This window comes from Petaurus breviceps, unplaced genomic scaffold (genome assembly GCF_028583685.1).
Source record: "Petaurus breviceps papuanus isolate PSGF00001 unplaced genomic scaffold, PetGlider_PUasm1.0 99, whole genome shotgun sequence".
NCBI lineage: Eukaryota > Metazoa > Chordata > Mammalia > Diprotodontia > Petauridae > Petaurus > Petaurus breviceps.
The window spans coordinates 11,842,167-11,857,432 of record NW_027187465.1 but is presented as its reverse complement, the minus strand read 5'-3'; the positions used below and the strand labels follow the sequence as shown (position 1 = coordinate 11,857,432).

The 15,266-nt window shown below is 48.4% G+C and overlaps 1 protein-coding gene across 2 annotated transcripts in view; it reads left to right on the top strand.

The window, feature by feature from the left end:
* The window catches only part of BICDL1 (BICD family like cargo adaptor 1), a 134,505-nt gene extending 120,182 nt beyond the window's left edge, over positions 1-14,323 (top strand). The window contains exons 10-11 of one of the 2 annotated variants that reach the window (XR_011167172.1): positions 1,222-1,330; positions 12,227-12,261. Coding sequence is in view for 1 of the 2 variants with exons in the window: in XM_069081880.1 (XP_068937981.1) it covers positions 12,227-12,388 (162 nt within the window). In the remaining variant the exon portion in view is untranslated. Of the gene's footprint in view, positions 1-1,221; positions 1,331-12,226 lie in introns of both variants that reach the window. The other variant, XM_069081880.1, reaches the window with a different exon arrangement.
* Positions 14,324-15,266: the final 943 nt, after the last annotated feature.

Here is a 15,266-nt window from a genome sequence, read left to right as displayed (position 1 = left end):
GATAGATAGATAGATAGATAGATAGATAGATAGATAGATAGATAGATAGATATAGATAATAGAAAGAAAAAAGAAAGACACAGATAGATAATAGATAGAAAGATAGTTAATAGAAAGAAAAAAGAAAGCTAGATAGACACAGATATAGACAGATATGGAGGTAGATAGTGCATTTAGTAAATACTGTGTGCCAGTCAATTTGCTAAGCACTGAGGATACAAATAGAAGCCATCAAGAAAGTCGTTGCCCTCAAGGAGTTTCCACTCTCTCTAATGGGAGGAAAAGGGACCTCAGGGGTAACCTCAGAAGGTGAGTGATCTACCCAGGATCACACAGCCAGTAAGGACTCAGGCCTCTCTGTACCTGAATAGGAATCCCCTATACAATATGCCCAACAAAGGACATCCACTCTTTGCTTAAGGCCCCGGTGAGGGGAGCCCGCTACCTTTAGCAGCTGCCCTTTGGGACCATCTGGGTGGGCTGCTCCCTGACTCGGGTTGGTTGTTGCTTGAAGTCTCTGTCTTCCTTTTCCCACCTTTTCCCCATCTGAGACCCAAAGACCAGCATTTTCCCAGTCAAGCTAAGACCCTCACACACTTCCAAGTCAGCAGGGCTCTCCACTGAACCAAGCCCGTCCCTGGATTTTGTCAACATCAGGAAGACACAATTTCAGGATGTGGGTGGAACCATAAACATCTCTTTGCAAGCCATTCTGGGTGGAAGAAATAACTAACCTGAAGAGCCTTCTTACCCTTGGAGTGACTTTGGCCTTGAGATTCAGAGTCTGAGTCCAAATCCACTGTGTAGGGACCCAGGGTCCTTTTGCTTTGGTTAAAGTAGAGACAAGAATATGAGAATGATAAAAACAATAATAATTACCATTTCTATTGAGATTTAAGGTAGACACCATCTCATTTGATCTAGGAAATAACCCTGAGATAGGTGCTCTAATTATCCCCATTTTACAAATGGGGAAACTGAGACCCAGAGAGAATAAGTGCCTTGCCCAGGATCACACAGCCAGTAAGGAGTCAAACTCAGGTCTTCCTCACTCCAAAGCCAGCCATGCTGCCCTACAAAGAGCTGCCCCTAATGCTGCCAGTGTTGGCAGCTGGCAAGATCTCATCCTCCATGAGCCCCACCTCTGGTCAGAAGGGCCAGAGCCCTTCTTCCCCATCTCAATTCTGCTGTGTTTTCCTTTCTCTTTTTTTCTTCTTACAGTTTGCTTCCTCAGGGCTTTTTACTATCTGGCTCCTTTGGTTTCTGATCTAGTGGCCTTTCTCAGTTCCCGTATCGACAGCTTTAGTAGTACACCCCTCCTGCCTTTGAGGTGAGACCATGCTCTCCATCTCTGCCCAATGACCCACCTCTTCATCACATCATAGTCAGTCTTCCTGTGTTGATCCCGCATCTGGGGAAGGGCCCAGCCCTGCATGCCCTTCCGCCTCTCCACCTTGTCTCTCCATTCTGTGTGCCATGCCGTGAGCTCATCTCTGTGTGAAGTACAATCCCCAACCCTAGACATCCTCCTCATTTTCATCATCAATGTCAACAGAACTGTAACCAAGGTGGGGCAATTGGGCCTTGTCCCCAGGGTGCCAAAATTTAGAGAATGCTGATAACTCTTACAGTCCTTCAATACTTGTAGTATGTCTAGGAGCTTTGCACCTACTTGGCAAGAATAGTTAATATAGGAAGCAACCTGATGGCGTGTTTTCTTGTTTATCAAACACTAAGTAAGCTCCAAAGTGTGCCAGCTGGCCCATGTACCCCCATTGCTCTGCTCCAGCCTCCCCAACTGCATTTGAGAATACTCTTCAGGTCACTTGCCATCATCCTAAAAATTGCTGGTTATAACCCTGTTCATTTATTCATTAATTCATTCTACAAATTAAGTGCCAACTACGTGCCTGATACTGTCCAAGGTACTAGTGAGACAAAGACAAGAAAATAGCCTCTGCTCTCAAGGAGTGATGACATTAGGTATTATCAATACTGATAACAGTGAACATGGCGTGTTTGCCTAACTGGTGAGGACAGAGCTTTGCACTTGGCTCTGTCTGTGCCGATCTTAGTTTCCCTGGTTCGAGGTTCATGTAAATGGGTTGTTCAGCTGTGGGCATTCAGCCCATGATGATCGTGGCAGCATGAAGAGTGTGTTCAATCAGTTCTATAAATAGAGTTCATGGAGCTGGGAAGTCAGTCAGCTCATAATGTTTTATTTCATAGAGTGTGAACATGAAATCGAAGGATGAAGACCACCTGGCAGAGAGGAGGCATGGCGCAGGGGCTAGGAGCTCTAGCGTGATTTTTGTTTGCACAGTACTCAATAATGTCCTTATCTTACCTATCCCCCAGTTAGGTGCCTCCTGTGAGAAACCTTCTCTGATGGCTATAGACACACGCACGCACATGCATGCACACATGTATGCATACACGTGTGTGTGCACCGCGCACTCGTGTACACACATGTGCACACACTCCCCTCTGGCTCCTCAAATTATCTTGTATTTTCTCATCTGTGTGTGTGTGTTATATCTGCTTCCCACCACCCCCAAAGCAATAATCCATCACTATGCATTCCTTAAGCATGTTCCAAGGGCTCTGCTGGGCTCTGGGAAAGCACAGGAAAAAACAAAGCAGTCCCTGCCCTGGAGAGGAGGGAACTAAGGCACAGAAAAATGACTTGGTCCCACAGATGGGGAAAAGCAGGGTCTGCTACATTTGAACATCCCCCTGACTCCAAATCCAAGTCTTTCCAGTATTTGTCAATCCACAAACATTTATTGGCTACCTACTGTGTACCAGTCACTGTGCTAAGTGCCAAAGACACAAAAATGAGAGTGAGACAGTACCTGCCCTCAAGGAGCTTACGTTCTCAAGAACTTGTCTTTGTATCACTGGACCTAGCATGGAGCAAGGTATACACAGTAGGTACTCAATAAATGCTCATTCCATTTAAAGTATACTATATTTATTTCACAAGGATTTGACTGGAGTCAAGATAGATTATGGAGGACCAGTTGAAAAGTTGCTAGAAGTAATGGAGAATTTTAGGAATCTTAAAATTCTGTCGTATTTACCTTGGTAAGCACCAGCATGTGGGCCAGAAGCCCCCCTTTTTCCAGGGTGTGTTCCTAGCCAGTCTCCTTTAGAATTGGCCATGGATCTAGGCCTTTGCTGGACTCTGAGCTATGGGGCAGGATCAGAGGCACAAACAGTATATGGGGAAGTGAGTCTTTAACCAAAAAAATTACCCTCCTTCAATGATATAGTCACAGAAAGTACAGGCTAGACTCCATCCGTCAGTCAAGAAGCATTTATTTAGTGCCAGGTACTATACTAAGGGCTGGGGAGAAACACAAAACACCACAGGCCCTGTCCTCAAAGACCTTAAACCAAATCCCCTTGAACTATCTGGTCCAAAGGTCACTGAGGGCCTGGTCAATGAATGTTTGTCATTTCCACTGTCCCTTTCCAATCCAATGAAGGAAAACGAGTCCGTATTTTGTAAAGGAATCAGGAAGCCTGGCCTCACCCTTACTTAGTTAAGCCGTACTATGGGCCTTCAATGATTAGATCCCCCAAGCTGGGAAGAGTAGGTTTGTTCAGAGGCCAACTCCCCTCCATGAAACAGGGCACCTGGCACATCGACAGACACCCTGGGGGGAACATAGGGAACCACCCCAGCCCCTGCTCCAGGGTCTGGAGACCACAATTTAATGCTTTCTACTTGGGAGAGAGGAGAGACTAACTACAATGCACACAGTTATGTAAAAGACAGGATTATTGGAGGTGCCTGAGAGGAATCAGGAAAGGCTTCTGGAGTCTGCACCTGAGCTTAAGCCTCTAAGGAAGTTCAGCAGTCAATCAACAGACACCTATTAAGTAGGCTAGATGCTGTACTGGGTACTGGGGATATAAAGAGAAAAAAGAAACAGTCCTGCCTTCCAAGAGCTTACATTCTACCATGAGGGGAAGGGTTCTGAAAGATAAAGCTGAAGGCTGAGTGTGGTCCAGGAATGGGAACAGCCTTCCTGAATGCAGAGTTGGGAATGGAATGTGGAGTTCCAGGAGCAGCCAGCAATGCCTTGGCTAAGAACTAGGTTGTGTCTGACAGGGAGCACTATGGAGTGCCTGAGAGGCAGGAGCCATATCGTGGAAGGTCTTAAAGACCTCACCAGGAACAATGGTTTTTCATCCTTCATTTTCCAAGAGGACCGATGGCATCCCAAGTGATGTCCTGACTTTCTAGGGAGCTACAGGAGGTCTCCAAGGTTCTCACAAGCTGGAGGCATATAGCAGCAGAGGAAACAGAAACGTAGGGGGAACAGAGAGGGACCACCCCAAGGGCAGGGAGAGATAGGAAGGAGGAAAAGGGACCCAGTAGAGGGCAGCCACCATTGTGGGGGGACAGCAAGGATGTGTGCCAGGGACAAATCTACTAGGCTTACTAATGAATGGTCACTATCACTCCCTTTCATCACAAGAGTTGGTGTAGATACTTTAAAATCAGAGAATTGTAAACTCAGAAGGGACTTTGGATGATGCAGTCATCATCATTAAATACCAACAGGCATTTATTAAACACCTGCTGTATGGAGGCACTCTTCTAAAGGCTAGGGATGTGGAAAGAGAATGCGGTTTGGAGCCAAAGGATTTCAGTTTGAATCTGATCTCTGTCCCTTATTTTCTTTTTTTCTTTCTTTTATTTTTTTTTTTGGAGGGCAGTTGGGGTTAAGTGACTTGCCCAAGGTCACACGGCTAGTAAGTGTTAAGTGTCTGAGGCCGGATTTGAACTCAAGTGCTCCTGATTCCAGGGCCAGTGCTCTATTCACTGCGCCACCTAGCTGCCCCAGTCACTTATTTTATCCTCCCTAGGCCTCAGTTTACTCTTCTGTAAAATGAGGGGGTTGGTCCCCTCTGACTCTAGAATCATGATCTTATGCAATGACCCTCTAGATGAGATTTGATTTGGTTCCTCAGGGCTTGATGATTTCTGTGTCATGGGTCCTGTAGCAGTCCAGTAAAGCCTACAGGCTCCACAGAGTCATGGTTTTAAGAAACTGAAAGAAATGGCTATCTTTCAGTTAGAGGCTGGTAAAGATAGGGATGTAATGGGTTTGTCAGTTTGTTTTCCTGTCCAAGTACACGGAACCCTGGAAGTTTATCCACAGACCCCGAAGAGACCTGTAGACTCCAAGTTAAGAACACTTCATCTCCATGGTCACCTGACCTCTGCATGGAGACCTCTGACAAAGGGGAACTCATTACCTCCTGAGACGGCTCATTCTGTCTCTGGACGACTGTCCTGCCTAGGAAGAAACAAGCTAGCTTGTCCAGGAACGGGGAACCTGCGGCCCCGAGGCCATATGTGGCTCTCTAGGTCCTCAAGTGTGGCTTTTGTTCTGTGATGTTTGGATTCCGTCAGAGGGACTCACATGAGGACCTAGAGGGCCACAGGTTCCCCACCCCCGTGAAATGTAGACTTGACTTGATCAGCAGGAGCTGTCCTTTAGAAACCAGACGGGCGGATTCCATGGTAGGGACATTGGGGCCAAGGTTACTTCCCTCCCCTCCATCCTACTCAACACACACCCATGCACACACACTCACATACACATACACACTTACACAAACACTCACATGCACACACATGCACATACATACATACCCACATACATACACACACTCACATGCACACACACCCTCTCACATGCGCACACACATGCACACGCACACTCATATACACGCACACACACTCACACTCACATTGATGTCAAACTGGTTTCTGAGAGCAACACTGTTATCCTCTTCAACCTGTTGGAGACATAGTGAACAACGTCTTAAGAAAGCTCTGAACTTAGGAGAAAGGCCGGGGAAGCTAAATTCATTCACAAAAAATCGGAGAAATCCCCTCTCCATTATCAGAGCCTGCTTTCAAACTCCACTTCAGGAAAGTCTGTCCAGCCTAAGTCTGCCCCCTGACCTTGACCTCTCAGCCTCTTTCTGACTGGCCCAATCCCTCTTCCACACCCTTGGAAACATCTCCTGTGCCCTTTCTCTTCTCCGGGATGCCCACCCTCGGCTCCTTCAGCCAGGCCTCCGTGGCGTGTAGGGGCTCGCTGAAATCAGGGCTGGTGTGCCAGCTTGCTGGTCATCCTACTGTCATTGGCCAATTGTCGATAGCTGGGGTAATCCTGAGCTGGAGAGCCAAGTTTGCTGGCTTTTTTTATAGCACTCTCTACAGTACATGAAACACTGTACACGTGCTGCAGAGGTGCGTGTTCCCACTTGAGCATCGGGAATCCTTTGAGGCAGATCATCCCAGGGAGAGCCCCCCTTTTCAGACAATCATAGGCCCATTGCTCTCACCGAGTCCCAACCCCCACCTTTGACAGAAGAGAAAGTGAGATGCAGAGAAGCTTCCCCATGGGGACAGAATGTCTGACTCCGCTTTGGAAGCCAGATCTCTCTCATTCCCACATCTTATCCCCTGGGCCCATCCAGTCAATCTCCAGACCAGAGCAGCAGAGCCACCAGACCAGGGGAACACAGTAGGTTGTTGTCCTTATTACAATAAGGTTTTGGGTGCCAGAGAATCATAGATCACCAAGAGCCCTGAGGGGTCACCTGCGCCAACCTCCACAGTCAAGAATACTGAGACTCGGGGTAGCTAGGTGGAGCACCGGCCCTGGAATCAGGAGGACCTGAGTTCAAACCCAGCCTCAGACACTTAACACAAAACTAGCTGTGTGACCTTGGGCAAGTCACGTAACCCCAATTGCCCTGCCTTCCCCCCTCCAAAAAGAAAAAAAAAAAGAATACTGAGACTCAGAGATATGAATTGGTCAAGGTCACACAGCTAGTTGGTGGCAGAGCCCGAGCTAGAACCTAGGTCTTCTATACCCCTTGACTAGTAGTGTCTACTTTTTAGCTTATTTACTCAGAAAAACAAATGGAGAAATGGGATGAAAGCTGATGCTTCAAGGTCATGGAAGGGTTAACTTTCTATGAAACATCCCCATTTAGAATGGCGTGGATTCTTAGTATTATCTAAGAGGGGAAGGCAGCCAGGACAGCACTTGGCTCTGACTTCCATCTCCCGACACTGACACCATCGAGAAAGTCTATTTCCTGTTTCATTCACTCAGTGGGCATTGAGAGCCTCTTGTGTGCCCAGCCGGCACAGAGACGGATGTGAGTCACCATCGTCCCATAACAGCCAAAAAAAAAAAAAAAGCTAGGCTGACATAAGAAAAGTCTAGTGTCCAGAACAAGGGTGGCAATGGTCCCACTGTCCTCTGGCCCAAACAATCTCATCTCGAGTACTGTGTTCAGTACTGGGAGTCATATATTAGGAAGGACATGGTCAAGCTGGAGAGAATCCAGAGGAGAGTGGCCAAGATGGCAAAAGGATCTGCCATAGTGCAGCGGTTCTCGACTTGTAGTCTCCCAAGGGTCCCCAAGCCCCTTTCGTTAGTAATAAAAAAGAACAGCTAACATTTACATAGCACCTACTATGTGCCAAGCATTGCCCCTTAGCACACTTTACAAATATTATCTCCTTTGATCTTCACAAGAATCCTGGCTGATGGGGGGAGGGGAGGACAGGAGATTAGGGGCTATTATTATCCCCATTTTACAGATGAGGAAACTGAGGCACACAGTGGTCAAGTGACTTGTCCAGGGTCACACAGCTATAAGTGTCTGAGGCCAGATTGGAACTCAGGAAGATGAGTCTTCCTGATTCCAAGCCCAGACTCTATCCACTGCATACTTTCATAATAATACTAACACATTTTAATTTCAAATATGGTAAATCTCAGTAGATATCACCCACATAAACCAAAGGTCCTAGGTGGGGGTACTCAGTTACTTTTAAGAGAGTAACGGGGTCCTGAGGCCAAAAAGTTTAAGAACCACTGTCATAGAGGATCAGCTGGAGAAACTGAGGTTTGTTTGGTTTGGGGGTTTTTTTGTGGAGAAGCCTGGAAGGAGCCTTTGAGTACCTGAAGAGCAGTCCTATCTTTTTTTGTTTTTCCTTTTGGAGAGGGGAAGATAGGGCAAGTGGGGTTAAGTGACTTGCCCAAGGTCACACAGCTAGTAAGTGTTACGTGTCTGAGGTCATATTTGAACTCGGGTCCTCCTGACTCCAGGGCTGGTGCTCTATTCGCTGCACCACCTAGCCGCCCCAGAACAGTCCTATCTTAAAAAGGTTAGCCCCATGGGCCAGACCTATGAGCAATGGCAGGCTGGAGAACAGTAGGCAGAGAGCCCAGGAAGGAAAACTTAGCAACAATCAGAGTCCAGAAAACATGGAATGGGCCAGTGGGGAGGCAGGTAGTGGCTGCCACCTCATCAGAAGTCTTCACCTAATCCAGTCTACAAGCATTTATTAAGCGTCTACTGTGAGCTGGGCACTGTACTAAAAGAGAGGCAAAAGGCAGTCCTGTCCTCAGGGAACTTACATTCCAATGAGGAGACAACATGCAAAAACCATGAACTTGGTAGGTTGAGACAGCATGAATGGGAGATGAGTCAGAGGGGAGGCCGCCAAGCTTCTTGCAGAAGGTGGGGTTTGAGTTGTCTTGCAGGAAACCAGAGAACTCAGGTGGGGAGCGAGAGCATTCCAGGCAAGGGAGGAGGAAGGGGAAAAGCAAAGATGTGGGGGATGGATTGCAATGTGCAAGAAGCAGCAAGTACATCAGAGACGCTGGATCCTGGAAGTGCATGGAAGGGAGGAAGATGCCAAATAATGAAGGACTTTGAAAGTCAAATGGGGATTTTATTTTTGATCTTGAAGGTAATAAAGGGCTACTGGGATTTACTGGGGGGGAGAGAGAGACATGATCAGATTTGCAATTTAAGAAGATAACTTTGGCCACAGGGATTTATTGGAGGGGCAGACAGAGACATGATCAGATCTGCAGTTTAAGAAGATAACTGGCAACCACATAGGAAACAGATTGGAATAGAGAGACTCTGAGGCAGGGAGCCCCACCATCAGGCTCTGACAAAAAATAGTCTGGGTGTGAGGTGATGGCAGTGTCAGAGGAAAGAAGGAGGCGAATCTGAAAGATCTCAAATAAACAGAAATGACAGAACTTGGCAAGAGCTGCCCCGTGGCTTTGGCCATTATCTCTGACCAGCCCCCATACCTGGAAAGCTCTCCCTCCTTATCTTTGCCTCCTGCCTTCCCTGGTTTCCTTTAAGTCCCAACTAAAATCCCACCTTTTACAGGAAGCCTTCCCCAACCCCCTTTAATTCCACGTCTTGCCTCCTTCAGATATTTCCTGTGCACAGCTTGCTTCTCATGTTGTCTCCCCCATTAAATTGTAAGCTCCTTGAGGGCAGGAACTGTCTTTTGCCTCTTTTTCTGTACCCAGAGCTCAGCACAGTACCTGGCGCTTAATGTTTATTGAATGAATCAATGAATGAAAGGGGGGGTGATTGAGGGTGCTGCTTAGATTGTGACTCTGGCGAGTGGGAGTATGGTGATGTTCTTGTCAATAAGAGGGGAGCTGTGTTTGGAGGGATAGATGATGAGTTCTGTTTTGGACCCACTGAGGACATGCCTATGAGACCTCCACTTCTGAACATCCACTTGAGTCTAGAACTCAGAAGAGACGTTAGGGCTACATTTAGGAACTTTTTCAGTAAGTAAGATTTAAAGAGGACCCTTCAAGCTCTAACTAGCCATTTCCAAACCCAGGCCAGGCAGCCCAAGGGTGCCGTCTAGTCAAGTGATAAGGACAAATCTTGCTCAGCAGGAAAGAGAAAAAACAGTTGGCTGGACCCAAATGGAAAGGCACCCACCTGAAGCCTGCCATCCACATCATGTGAAAGTTTCCTATTTTAACTAATTACTCTGCCAACAAGACACCAGTTTAGTTGTTTCTAAGATGATTGAAGGACTGGCAGGTACTTCCAGGGGTCTCAAAATGTCAATGCCCTGGGACAAAGCCACGTTCATGCTGGCATGGACAAAAACAAAGGAGATGGGTCTCATTTAAAGCCAGAGGAACTGAGGAGACCTCAAAGAAACTGGGGACCATGAGAATTAAGCACAGGGCTGGGATTGGCATGGTAGAAGGACCGTAGTAACTAACATCTATATGGCACTTCTAGATTTGCAAAGAGCCCTACTGGGTCTCCTTCCCTAGAGAGCTGTAAGGACAACTTAGCCATCAGAGTAGATAGACAGAGATGGATGAATCTTCTCCAGAAACAAAGGCATGACCCAAAACCACGACAACCACCACCAAAACCCCTTTGTTTCTATTTTCTAGTCTGGGATTTGTTGTTGTTTGTCACGGGCCCCTCTGGCAAGCTTGGTGAAGTCTATGAAGCCCTTCTCAAAATAATGTTTTTAAAGGCATAAAATTATTTTTTAGTCTTTAGTTGTTTTTTAGTCCTGTCTGACTCTTCATGACCCTTTAGGGATTTTCTTGGCAAAGATACTGGAATGGTTTGCCATTTCCTTCTTCAGTTTGTTTTACAGATGAAGGAACTGAGGCAAACAGGGTCAAATGCCTTGGCCAGAGTCACACAAGCTAGTAAGTGTCTGAGGCTGGATTTGAATTTGGGTGGTCCTGACTCTCCAGGTCTGGTGTGTTTTATCCTTTGCACCACCTGCTTAAATTATAGATTTTCATATATACACATACACATACATACATATATATATATACACACACACACATATGTGTGTATGTATATATGTAATATTGTTATCCTATATTATTTATATTATATATAAATTATTGACGATTACAAATTTAATTATACAGAAATAAAAATGTAATTTTTCTCATCTAAGTTCATGGACCCCCTGAAATCTATTTAAGGACCCCTTGGACCCCACGTTAAGAACTGATTTAGCCTGGGTTAAATGAAGCTACGCCAGAGGCAGGAGCATGACCTCAAAGATCTCTGTTCTTACTCTACAGCTAAGCTTGCTATCCATAGGTCATCTGCTTTGAAGGGTGGGATTAGGGGGCCACCATTGCCAGAATGATGGAGGTCAAGGCAACATCTCCCCATCTCCTTGGCAAACAAGCCCCATCTGCACCAGACCCTCCCAAGCCCCAAGCAATTGTGTGCCTGGGAACATAATGTTTCATAACCATGTGGGGGTTGGAAGCAGCAGCACTGGCACAGGCTTAGGGCATAGCGGAAAGGAGGAAGGAGGCAGAAGAGGCCGGCATGCCGAAGCACATCCATCTTTTGCTCACCTTGGCTGTGAGGCTGGAGAACAGCCTACCCAGTAGAAGTTTAGTGTTAGTGAAGGAGGGTCACTGAGCCTTGGCAGGGGGGAGAGCCAGAGGTAGCAGGCCAGGTCTGGGGAAACAGGTGCCAGCTGGGTCAATTAAAGGGGGAAGAAAAAGCCTGTCTTTCCCTAGTTTAGGCCCTAGAAACCAGGTGTGAATGTCCTGAATCAGAAAGAAGTTGGGAAAGAAGAGACCCAGGCACTTAGCAAGGAGCAAGGCACGATTAATTAAGTCACTGTTTTTTGGGGATGCAGAAGGGAGTGAGCCCCAGGGGTCTGGGTGTTGTTTCTTTGGCTAAGGGTGAAACCAGAGAAATTGCTGTCTCAGATAAAGGGAGAGAGGGGGACCTTGGGGAATCTGAGTCTGGGGGGCAGAAGGGGGAGAAGTACATTGTGGAATTCAGAGGAAGAACACAGACCCATCCAAGAAAGAGTAGGGTGAGTGAGGTCTGGAGAGAATGGGCAGAGACCAGGGTCCTAAAGAAGTGAGCTGGGAAGGGTCCCAGCAAGATCTGCTAGGGGCCAAGAAAGCTGCAGATGGAGCCAGTCTTCATGTGGCTATCTCCAAGGAGGAGACTGCTGGCTGGGCTCTAGGCCTGCTGTCAGCAATGGCTTATGCCCGGGTCTGATAACCATAATAACAGCCAGCAATTCCATACGTTTTGCATACCTGCTATCTCATTTAAGCTCACAACCGTGAGAAGTAGATGCTATTATTATCAACCTTTTACAGATGAGGAAACTGAGGCCCAGAAAGGCAGGATTCCATGTCCAGCACTTTCCCCCGAGCACGACTCTGAACTTGGAGTGGAGAGGTCACTTTTTCGTCCTCATCTTTCATCCTCATCCTCTTAACCACAGCCTCTCCACCCCTCCCTGCTTCTCCCACCCATTCCAAACCCCCACAGGTCCAGGTCTCCAACTCACAGCCACCTCCTCTCCCCTCTTCCACAGGATGATATGCACAGGGTCATTGACCAACAGCTGATGGATAAACACCAGAAGGAACGGGGCCGGCCTGCTTCAGCCTTCTCCAGTGGCCATGGAACAGGGCGGGGGGACGAGCCCAGCGGGGCTGAAGGCAAAGGGCTCTTCTCATTCTTCAGGAAAATTTAAATTGGAAGAAAGCATGGGGAAGCAAGCAGAGCCTGAGGGAGGGGGCAAGCCGCTGGGCATGGCCACACAACACTACCACTCAGCCCAGCGACCCAGCTTGGCCAGCCCTGGGCGGGGTGGGGGTCCTACTGTCTGCCAACTTGCCCAGCCCACAGAGAGCCAGACTCATCTTCCCCTCTGTGGGGAAGAGAGCAGCCTGCTAAGCCAGGCGTGCTCTGTACCCCCCCCACAAACACACACACACACACACACACACGTGCTGCTGAACCCCGGGGAGAAGACCAACAGCCCTCTGGAGGCCCATCTACAGGATGGTCCAGGGGTAGGCAGAGCCTTAATCTTCCTTGCGCCTCAGCTTACCCCAAGTTCAGAAGTCTTTCTGCTTCTGCCAAGGCCCATGGGAGCCCGTCAGCCTAGGGTGGCTATCTCAGAAGGGAAGGGGGTCTCTGTGATCCTCAGGCAGGGAGTTGTGAGATACATGGCTTGGGCTGCTCCTCCAGGAGCTGAGAAGGGCTGGTTACCAATCTGTTGTCTGTGGCTAGGTCCCTGTTGCACAGAGCAAGGTCAGACAGATCTCAGAGCTGCCATCCCCTACCTGGCTGCAGCTCCCCTCCTACACAGCCCCCTCACCCCTACCCCACTGTGGGAACCTTGGTGGGGGGGGGGAGGGAAGGACCTTCTCTGTATGCCTCAGGACCACATTCTGAAGCCTTGTCCTGGCTTTCCATCTCACCTAGGACCAGGGCCTGAGGCCTAACCCCCTAAACTGCCTCGTCCACTGGCAGGGGGTCCAAGGCTGTAGTAAGAAGAGGACCCCTGCCGGCCTGCTGCTGTTGAGTGTGAATCAGCTGGGCCCAAGAGACAGAGATCGAGATATACTGAGCATCTCTCTCTGGCTGGAACCGGCTTGTTCTGCACCCCAGCAGCCAGGGCTGAGATCCCAAGCTTAAACCCCTGATCCTCCAAAAGAGAAGGGAGGGCAGGCAGGCTTCAGATCAGAGTTCCCTATCATACCCACCTGGGCGGGGAGGGGCCGGTTTTCTTCATCAGTCAATGCACACACATGCACTCCTTCTATTTCAAAACCCTACCTAGGACTCAGTTCAGGCTCACTGTGTGTTTGTGGTTCCAGGCCCTGGGGGACCACACTGATCCTTTCTCCTATCAGCCAATCCCTCCCTCTCCCCAAAACCTCAGCAAAGGAATAGCACTCACCCCCAAGAAGAGAGGGGTCAAGTTTAGAGCCAGAAAGCAAGCCCGATGCTTTCTCGTTCCCATTTCCTGGGGGATGCTGGGCCCTCCCCGGCCATGGGTCCATCTAGCCCTTACTTCCACACAAGCTAGTCCCCAGGGCCAGGGCCAGGGCCAAGGCCAAGGCCAAGGCCAAGGCCAGATGAGTCCTTCCCCAACCACCAAGCAAGCTTCCCTGGGCAGGAACACTCCAGTGTGAGGCCTTCAGCCAGCTACCACCCACTATGCCCTGGCTGCCAAGGTGGAAGGGGAAGCAACCATTGGCCACCCCATCCTGGGGCTCCCCAGACCCCAAGGGAGTTTGAGGGTAAAGGGTTCTTAGCAACTCTTCCTTCATTCTCTACCCCATCTGACCTGCTGCTTCTGCTCCCTCTGCTGTGCAGACCCAAGCCTGCATTCAGAGAGCTTTAGGCCAAAGGTCTGTAAGCTGCTGTAGGATTCTGTCTCCCTAGTTTCCATGGGGAGGGGAGAGCACAGCAGGGACTAGTAGAAAGAACGTATCTATAGATGTGTACATACCACAGGGCTGGAATTTTTGTATGTAGCAATCATGTAAATACATGTATGGATTTTATAATACACATATTATATATATATAAATCTATAAAGGCATATTTTTAGAAAAAAAAATGATCCACAACTTTTGTAAATAGTCCAAATCAGAATAAAATGAGTTTCTACAAAGCTGCATTGGTCATGGTTATTCTGGACTTTGGGCTCCGAATCACTCCTCTGCAGTCACCCCAGTGAGTTCATGAGACAGATACTCCATCCCACATCCCCTGAGTCACAGGACTGAAGACAGAGCCTAGGCCTTGTGCCCGGCTGGAGAGACTGGAGCAGACCAGACCTCCAGAGCGAGAAGAGACTACAGAAGCTGGCTCCAACTCCCTCGTTTCACAGATGAGGAAAACGAGGCTCAGGACTTACCTAAGGTTGCATATTTAGTGTATTTCAACCCTCTCCAAAATCAGTTCTTTTTACTTTATAATTCACTAATGAAAACGGAGAGACTTGAGTGCAATGGGGGGACACCCCCTTCTGAAAATTACACCAATATGAAGACCTTAGGGGAATGGCTCCCCCAGCCCTCCCTCCCAGGACCTCCTGCTGCTTTTTGATGCAGTTGAGGGAGGAATCGTCAGTGGATCACGCCAATATGAACACGCTCTTCCTGCCCAGCTGGGAGGCTAACCCTGGGCTTACAGCATCCCCTAATGAGCAAGATGGGAAAAATCAGCTCCTGGGCCCACAGCCCTGGAGCTGAGTCCCTCCAGTAAATCTACTGCACCTGAACACTCTTGGCTCTAGCCTGTCCTTCTCAGTGACAACAAACGCAGAATGGCACCCCTGGCATCTCCCAGCCAACTCCTCTGACTTGAGGGGAAGTTATGCCCAGCACCAACTTGCAACTGGACAGAGCTGACTTCTAGCCAGCAGTTTCCAGGGTGGGAGGCGTGTGCACCTGCACCAGCCAACCCTTCAAGACCATACATTCCCCCTGTAGAGAACAAGGGCTGGGTATGTATACAATGGGATGGGAAGGAGCCAGGTCCAGCCCAGAGCACAGCTGGAGTAGAGGAAACAGACCCTGGAAGGATTTGGCAGCTTATAACCTTTATTTTTA